The 9464-nt window shown below is 37.6% G+C and overlaps 1 protein-coding gene across 2 annotated transcripts in view; it reads right to left on the bottom strand.

Moving 5' to 3' along the window:
- Positions 1-513: 513 nt before the first annotated feature.
- XPR1 (xenotropic and polytropic retrovirus receptor 1) overlaps positions 514-9464 on the bottom strand; it is a 203362-nt gene continuing 194411 nt past the window's right edge. For both annotated transcript variants that reach the window (XM_082658471.1, XM_082658472.1), the window contains 2 exons: positions 3342-3563; positions 514-697 (listed from right to left, as the gene is read on the bottom strand). In XM_082658471.1, coding sequence (XP_082514597.1) covers positions 637-697; positions 3342-3563 — 283 coding nt within the window. In that variant the 3' untranslated portion in view covers positions 514-636. The remainder of the gene's footprint in view (positions 698-3341; positions 3564-9464) is intronic.

The raw sequence follows: 9464 nt of genomic DNA, 5'->3' as shown, positions 1-9464 counted from the left end.
TTCATAAATAATGAGAAAACCATATGTAACAAATACATCATATTTCCCACCCACCCAGCAACCCTCCCCAAAATAAGAAAAGTTACATCAAATTAAAAAGTAGCTTCGTGAATGAAGGTACTGCTCTAAGTTGCACTTTCCCTGCAAGTGCGGCCAGTGCTTTTGCGCTGGGTATGAAGGAAAGGAAAAAATTCTCCACATAAACAGACAAAAAATTTAAAAACCAATGTCCGGTTTCAACCAGTCAAAACCGGGCCAAGCGGAAGCCGAGATATCTCGGTACCGTCCCATCAGAGGGTCCTTGCAATGCTTGTTCTTCATCCTGACAGGTATCTGTGTCCTTGTGATTGTAAACAATCCATAAGATACTATGTTTTTGTTCCTTAAAATGTCCTCTGATTGGCAAAATGAAGTAAATATTTGTTTTAAAAGTAGAAAATGAAAATTAAACCAGAAGAAAAGAAAAGAAACACAGTGAGCTTGTTTGGAGTCCATAGGATCCGATCTGGAAGAGCTCGGAAAATGTGTTATATGTCTTCTCCTGTTTTCGGCTGGAAAGGTACTAGAGGTTGCGTTGGTCGAGGAAAGAACTGTAGAGTAGGAAAACCAAGGATGTTAATCTAGACTTCAGAGGATTCAAGTGTTAGCTTCATCATCTGTGTCTTCTATCAATACCTTAGTGTCACGAGCCTTGGATCTAGTGGTAATAACAGGAAAAAAAAAAACTTAGTCCATTACTAAAATACAAACACATCCAAAGTATTAGGTACATTTCCAATCTTACTACCATTAAAAATACCAGGCACAGGCACCATACACTGTTGGACACCAGATGGACTGTTCCTGGAGTTTCGTATTCAATTGTTGGTATTACTGGAAAAACACTAAGAAACTAGATTGCAACCAGAGGAAGGAAACAAAAACAATGCCAGGTCATGTGCAATGGAGGGACTTTGATTTTATGATGTATCTCTTTAACCTCTTTGAGTGACAATTTTCATCTCTGTAAAGCAGGAATAATAATACCTATTTTACAAAATACTGCTTTCACCTCATGGAGATAGTATGAATATCAAGTGAGAAAATGGATATAAAAAACACCAGTAAAGCATTAAACAAATATAAGGAATTATGATAAGGATGATAGAAGAATCATTTGAGGTACACATGAAAAACCAGGAGAGTTGGCCAGCAGGTGATAAGACCTAAGGAGAGACATGACAGTTGTCTTCAAACAGTTAACAAAGTATACATAGAAGAGGCAGAAAACGAAGTTATGTTAGAAAGCCCAATCAGGATCAACTGGTTGAAATTATAGTGAAGCATATTTCAACATAAGCTATCTACCACAATAATTATCCAACAATAAAAGCAGGTGCCTCGTATAGTTATAAACTTCACTATCACTGATGACTGTCAATCAGCATAAGATGACCAACTATTCAGGATGTTGTAAAAGACATTCCTGCATGGGATGAAAAATGGGATTAGATAATGTCAAAATGTTCTGCAACTCACAAGTCCCATGAGGTGAAGTGGGTATTATTATTATTACTCGACAGAGGTGAAAATAGACATTCAAAAAGTTAAGGATGTGCTAAAGGTTGCATGAGTCACAAAGTCAGTACTCAATCTCAGAACTTCTTAGATTCCCTGCTCTCTTGTTACATATATTACATATAACCTGCTCCATTGTTCTAAATGTCTTCCTCTGGTGGCAATCTAGTATCCCAGCGTTCTTCCCCTGAACACCTGAAATTGAACGTAAACATCTATTGCCAAAGAGCTCCCTTGTTTCTGAAACAAAAAGAGTGTATGTTTAGGTTGCCCTCTGCTGGTAACTAACAAGGATTAGACTTTCCAAATTAGGAACTCAATGAGACGACCGCCCACAGCACTGCCTTCTAGCCCTTTGTGGCCCTTATCTTGCTGACTCCACCAGCCTCCACATCCCCTCCTCTTGCTTCTTCAAACTCTGCTTCCTGCTGTATATAATAATATCATGCTTTGTTTTGATGTTCTTCCTGCTGACCTCCCTGACCATTCCTTTCCTGCCCCTTTTGTTGGTTCTTTTTTTCTCTTGCCTGTGTTTATTCCCTAAGACTCAGTTCCTTGCTCTGCTTTTCTTTTCTCTACCTTCTCCTCTTCAGAGAACTTCTAAATTCTATCTAAAGCTCAGGCAATTTCTACTCTGCGCCCCTGTGGGTTATTACCACCTCCTATTTTTTTTTTTTTTTTTTTACTTCCTTTAAAATGTTTCCTTATTTTCTTTTTAGTCCTATTGTAACCATCCTAATTCCAGTCTTTAATGTTCCATACTTAAGAATACTGCACTGGTCTTTTAGTTGAGCTGGCCTTGAGTTTTCCCTTTCCCAATATATGTTGCACAGTGCCATTAAAACTTACGAAAATATTACTTTCATAATGTCATTCTATGAAAAAATTCTCTGTGACTCCTTCCTGCCTACAAGATCAAGCTTGTACTTTTCAGCCTTCTACAATCATACTTCATCTATTCAGCTAAATTTTCTTACTATCTGTTACTAGTTTTAGTCACATGGCTTTTCTTTCTGCCCCTCATTTCCACCTTCATGTCTTTACTGTGCCTCTAGCCTATTCAAACACTCCCTTATCCTTTAGAAAACTGCTCATGCTTAACCTGTCTCCTCCTTCACTCCAATCCACTGTGCTAGCCACTGTCTCTAAATTTCAAATGCAGCAACAATATACCCTACATTTATTGTTACTTTTAGGAATATACAAAGTAAATGACTGATAAAAATACTTTTGTAGGTATTTAGTAAAAAAGTAAAAATAATAATAGCTTACACTTATCGAGCTCTTTCTGTGAGGAAACTGGTCTAAATCCCATGTCATCACAAATTTAATCTAACCAGCCACCCTATGAGCAGGACCATATTAATCCCAATTTAGAGATGAGGGATAATATAGAGAAATTAAGTGATTCGGCCAAGATGACATAGATGGCAAGTGGCAGAACTAGGATTGCTAAAGTTTATAACTTGGAAATGATTTTTATACAAGATATACTGAAGAGTCAAGTAAATTATTTTCCAACAAATTTTCCCCAGTGTACTTTTAATGCCAAATTACTAAGTATTAATTAGCATATTAATGACATTTTACACTATGTGTTCATTAAGACATTCTATATATAGGTTGGATCATATGAAACTGCTGTTATTGCTGGTTTTTGTGGTGAAACACGGTTGAACGCCAGCAATTTCACCTGGTTCAACTTGATAGCTTCTTAACTTAAATGTTATCCAGTACTAAAACCTGAAGGGAATTCATCTCACAGAAGTGGAAGCTATACATACTGAGAAGCAAGGCGAGGCCGGCGCAGGGATATGCTCTGGCTGTACTTCCATGGCCGATTCTTCTGGCGGTTTCGTACCCCGTCTTCCTGGTCCATCATCTGCTCTAGAAGCGTCTGATCATCTGCATTCAGAGGGGCCACAGAGATGTCCCTCACAGCACGGAATTCACCACAGTTATTCAGATGTTCATTCTCCAGGCGGAAGAAGTTCCACACAAATCGCCTTAGCAAAATGGGGTAGAATAGGCAAATTACTTATAAAATTTGAACATACTATCACCTGTAGACCTCCCAGTATAACAAGTTTCCACTCATAGAAACAAAAAAAGGAATTAAGGACTAGAATACTAAAACAGAATAGAAAAAAGATGGTGTGGGGGTGTGTGGGGGGAAGGGGACAAGAAAGGAGTAGGCAAAGGAAAGGGACTCATGGAATGCAGTTTCAGAGTACTCATTCTTTCCCTTTATTGAACAAATACTTATTGAAGGCCTACAATATGACAGGAAAAGGCACTGAATGAGACAAAGCCTCTTCCTGTATAAGTGCAATTTCTAATGACAGAGACAGATAATAAACAAGTAAACAATTAGCTAACGGTAAGTGCTCTGAAGAAAATAAAGCAGGGCAAGGGTATAGAACATGTTTCTTTGAAGAGATGGCATCTAGCAAGGAAGCAAGTCAGGTAAAGTCCTACAGAAAAGTATCCCGGGCAGAGGAAACAGCAAGTACAAAAGCTCCCAAGCTGGACAGGACTTTGGTGTGTTAAAACAACAGCAAGGTCAGTGGGGTTGGAGAGGAACAGGAAGGTTAAAATGGCAGATGAAGATGGAGAGGTAGAAAAGAAAGGGGCCTGATCCATAGAGGGCCTTATAAGCCATAGTGAAGAGTTTAGATTTTTAAGTGTGATAGAAAACAAGGAGAGTTCTGAGCTGGAGAATGATGTGATTTGTTTTAAAAAGATCATTCTATCTGCTGAATTGTGAATAGACCAAAGGAAGATGAGAACATCTGAAGGAAGACCAATTAGAAAGAGATGATGGAGACTTAGATACAGCTGGGGATAACAAAGGTGATGAGAAGCAGACAGACTAGGGATTTATTTATGAAGATGAAGCTGACAGGACTTACTGACATGGGATGTGAGTGGTCTCAGGTTTTTGTTCTCAGTGAATGGTGACACCATTTACTAGAGATCTGGGTTGTTCCTATTAGGCCAGAGCCATTAGATATCCAAGAGGAAAATTCAGTAGCTACATGGACATGAGTTTGCAGTTCAAGAGAGTCTAGGACTATAGACAGCATAAGAACAGTATTTCAGGTCATGGGCTTAGGAATAATATAAGTGGAGGAGAGACGATTAAAGAGGATTAAACCCTGGAGCACTCCAATATTTACAATTTGGGAAGAGGAAGAAGAACCAGTAAAGGAACTGAGATGGAATAGATAGTGAGACAGAAGAGTGTAGTTTCTGAGAAATCAAGTGAAGAAAGTGCTTTGCTGAGAGGTAAAATAAGTACAGAGAACTAACCACTGGATTTACATAAAGAGGATAAAGAGGCAGTATGATCTAAGAGCACAGATTCTGGGAGACTGTCTAGATTCAAATCATGGATGCTGCCACTTACTAGGTGTAATAACCTTGGATGATTTACTTAACCTATGCTTCATTAGTAAAATGAGACAGTAACAGTACCTACCTCACAAGACTGTTGTGAGGATTCACTAAGTTAATACATGTAAAGGGCTTAGAACAGTGCCAGGTACATAGAAGGCAACACATAAGTGTTTGCTATTATTATTATTGATTATTAACAAAAGCAATTCAGTTTGAGTATTGGGAAAAGAAGACTTGAGTTGAATTAAAGGGAGAATGGGGGAGGAGTCAGAGGGCAGAGACAGCAAGTACAGACATCTCTTGAAGAGCTTTGCTGTAAAGGAGAGCAGAAAAATGGGCAGTAGTTGGAGGAAGATTCAAAGGAGATTTTTTGCTTTTGCTTTAAATGGGTGATAGAACATCTGATTCTATTATGAAGCTGATTTTTTTTTTTTTTTTTGGTACGCGGGCCTCTCACTGCCGTGGCCTCTCCCGTTGCGGAGCACAGGCTCCAGACGCGCAGGCTCAGCGGCCGTGGCTCACGGGCCCAGCCACTCTGCGGCATGTGGGATCTTCCCGGACCAGGGCACGAACCCGTGTCCCCTGCATCAGCAGGCGGACTCTCAACCACTGCGCCACCAGGGAAGCCCCGCAGATAATTTTTTAAAGAGAAAAAAAATCAAGAATAAAAAAGTAATTGGGCTTGCCTGGTGGCGCAGTGGTTGAGAGTCTGCACGGGTTAGTGCCCCGGTCCGGGAAGATCCCACATGCCGCGGAGCGGCTGGACCCGTGAGCCACGGCCGCTGAGCCTGCGCGTCCGGAGCCTGTGCTCCGCAACGGGAGAGGCCATGGCAGTGAGAGGCCCGCGTACCGCAAAAAAAAAAAAAAAAAAAAGTAATTGAGTTCCCTCTTTTTACTAGAACAAAATTTTTTTTTAATGTATAAAGCAGCATACATGAAAGAGAAAGGAGTATTTGCAGGGAGGCGTTATTGGTGATGGAGAATTTCAGGTCCCAAACCTAGACATCTGAGAAAGTGAAGAGGGGAAGGAGGGTTGACAAATGGTTTGGAGAGAGCACTGACAGCAACAAGTATACTGCTTCCAGATTCAATCTTATTTTATCAGGCCATCCTGATATATGTGCCCATCCTGACTCGGAGGAAAGCTATACACCTGTCTAAAAATATCTTTATTTCATCTTCATTTGTGAAAGATATTTTCACTGGGTAAAGAGTTCTAGGTAGGGAGTTATTTTCGTTCAGCACACTTAAGATACCATTTTAATGACTTCTGACGTCCACTGTTGCTGTTGAGAAGTCAGCTGTGAATCTAACAGCCATTTCTTTAAAGATAATCCTTTCTTTTGGGCTGCCTTTTTTTTTTTTAATAAGCATTTTAACTAAAGCACAACATAAATATATAAAAGTGTGCAAATTTTAAGTGTGCAGGTTGGTTAATTATTATAAAGTGATCACAATGTGTAATTATCACTCAGAAACAAGAAATAAAAAATCACCGTATACCTAAAGCTGCCTGTATGGCCCCGCTATGTTATCTTCTAGAGAGTTTATTGATCTACCTTTCATATTTAGCTCTGCAATCCACCTGGAATTGATTTTGCATACATTATGCAGTGGAAGTTGAGATTTATTTTTTCCCCCATATGGATATCCAGTTGACTCAATATCATTTATTAAAGAACCTTTTTTTCTCCACTGTTATATAGCCACCTTTGTCATAAATCAGGTAGTGTCAATGAATGTGTGGATCTGTTTCTGGACTCCCTATTCTATTGCAGTGGCCTATTTGTCTCTTCTTTGTCTCGTCAGACACTGTCTTACTTATGGTAGTTATATAATAGGTTTTGATATTTGAGAGTATAAGTCCTTTACTTCGTTCTTTTCAGGATAGTCTTGGATATTCTTGATCCTTACTGCTACCATATAAATTCTAGAACTGGCTTGTCAATTTTCACATACATACATCTTTCATTAAATTTATTCCTTTAGGGCTTCCCTGGTGGCGCAGTGGTTGAGAGTCCACCTGCCGATGCAGGGGACGCAGGTTCGTGCCCTGGTCTGGGAAGATCCCACATGCCGCGGAGCGGCTAGGCCCGTGAGCCATGGCCACTGAGCCTGCGCGTCTGGAGCCTGTGCTCCGCAGCGGGAGAGGCCACAACAGTGAGAGGCCCACGTACCGCAAAAAAAAAAAAAAAAAAATTTATTCCTTTAGGTATTTGATACATTCCAGGGCTATTCAAAACGGTATGTTTTTTTAAAATTTCATTTTCTAGTTGTTCGTGACTTTTTTAGAACATTAATTTATGTTAACCTTATATATTCATTCTAATAGCTTATTTGTAAATTCTTTTGAATTTTCTACATATACAGTCATGTCACCAATGAATCATAGTTTTATTTCTTCCTTTCTAATCCTTATACTTTTTCTCTCCTCATTGCACTAGCTATATCTGCAGTATGATGTTAAATAGAAGTGGTGACAGCACGCATACTTATCTCATTCCTGATCTCCAGGGAGAACTTAGTGTTTTACCATTAAATATGATCTTTTTTTTATTATTTATTTTTTTGTAGTGTTTACTTTTTTCATAAACAGGCATTGACTTTTCTCAATGGCATTTTCTTTATTTGTTGAGGGTTGTTTTCCCCTTTATTCATTAATGTGGTGAGTTACATAGATTGATTTTTAAATGTTAAATGATTTTTGAATATTACATCTTACATTCTGGGAATGAACCTAACTTGGTTGTGATGTATTATCCTTTTTATATATTGTTGGATTCATTACCCAATATTTTGTTTAGGATTTTTGCATCCCTGGACATGAGAAATATCCTTGTAGGTTCAGACATCAAAGTCATACTGGCTGCACAAAATGAACTGGGAAGTGTTCCTTTCATTGTCTCATTTCCCTAAAAGAGTTCTGTGTAAAACTGATATTTCCTCCTCATATATGTGGAAGAATTCCCTGCAGTTTTCTTTGTATGAAGAATTTTAATATGGATTTATTTTCTTTGCTACATATAAACCTATCAGATTTTTAATTTCCTCTTTATCGGTTTTGGTAAATTGTGCTTTTTTGAGGAATTTGTTCACTTCGCTTAAATTTCTAAATTTATTGGCACAAAGTTGCTCATAATATTGTCATGCTCTTTTAAAAAACATCTTTAGCATTTTTGATATTTGTAATTTGTGCCTTCTTTCCTTGATCAGTACTATTTAGACATTTGGTCAATTTTAGTAGTCTTTTAAAAGAACTAACTAGCTTTGTTAATTTTCTCTATTATATGTCTGTTTTCTATTCCATTAATTTCTGTTCTTTATATTTTCTTCCTTCTACTTTTTTTGAGGTTTGATTTTCTATTTAAATCTTTTTTCTAATATCGAGCTGTATACTTTTCTAATATATACATTTAAGGCTATACATTTCCCTCTAAGCATGGCTTTAGCTATATTTTACCTTTTCTTTTGTTACATTTTCAATTTCATTCTATTCAAAATATTTTAAAATTTTCATTGCAATTTCAACTTCAACCATGGGTTATTTATACATGTGATGCTTAATTTCTAAACATTTGTGAATTTTCAGATATCTTTTTGTGATTTTACTCCTCTGAAGTTTGTTAAGACTTCCTTTACAGCCTAGAATATGGTTAATTTTGGTAAATGTTCCATGTGTAGCATTTGTATTTAGTACTTGTTGTATGCAGTCCTCTAAATATGTCAATTAGGTCAAGTTGGTTAATTGACTACTTGTTTACTACTGAGAAAAGTATGTTAAAATTCTTCTCTAAAATTGTAAATTTATCTACTTTTACTTTTTAGCAGTGTCAACTTTTGCTTTACATATTTTCAAGCTATGTTATTAGGTGCATACAAACTTGAATTGGCTATCACAAATGAATCTCAAAGTCTCTAGGTCTGGCAAATTTCTTTAGCACAAAATTGGCTTTAGTGTTCTGCTTATCCTGGGATATCTGCCTTCACTTAGCATTTGGGCTATCTTGTCAGATCACTAATGTTTTTAGGAAGATTAAAAAAACATTTTATCTGGTATTTTTAGTGTTTCCACTGAGAAGGTTGGGCTGAATAACCCAAATTGCTAAATTGCAAAAAACGATTCTTAAAAGATTTTAATTCTAATTCCTGTTCTAAGACTTTTTACCTCCTTATTTCCACTCATGACCCTTCCAATGGAGCCCAATTCTTTCTTTCCTTTCTTTTTTTGATTTAAAAACCTTTTATTAAGTACAACACACATTCAGAGAAGTGAACAAATCTGATGGGCACTGCATGATGAATTTTAACAAAGTGAACCCATCAGGTAACTAGCACACAGATCAAAAAACAGAACATTACTCCACCCCTCACCCAAGGAGGTTCTCCTGGTGCCACTTCCAGTCACTGTCCCACAAGGGCAAATACTATTTTGACTTCTAATACCATAGATGAGTTTAGCCTGCTTTTGAACTTTATAAATTTGGAATCATACAGGGACATACTCTTGT

This window comes from Grampus griseus (genome assembly GCF_964374135.1).
Source record: "Grampus griseus genome assembly, chromosome: 1".
NCBI classification, from domain to species: domain Eukaryota; kingdom Metazoa; phylum Chordata; class Mammalia; order Artiodactyla; family Delphinidae; genus Grampus; species Grampus griseus.
The sequence above is the reverse complement of the archived record's forward strand: the minus strand, read 5'-3'. Positions and strand labels throughout refer to the sequence as shown.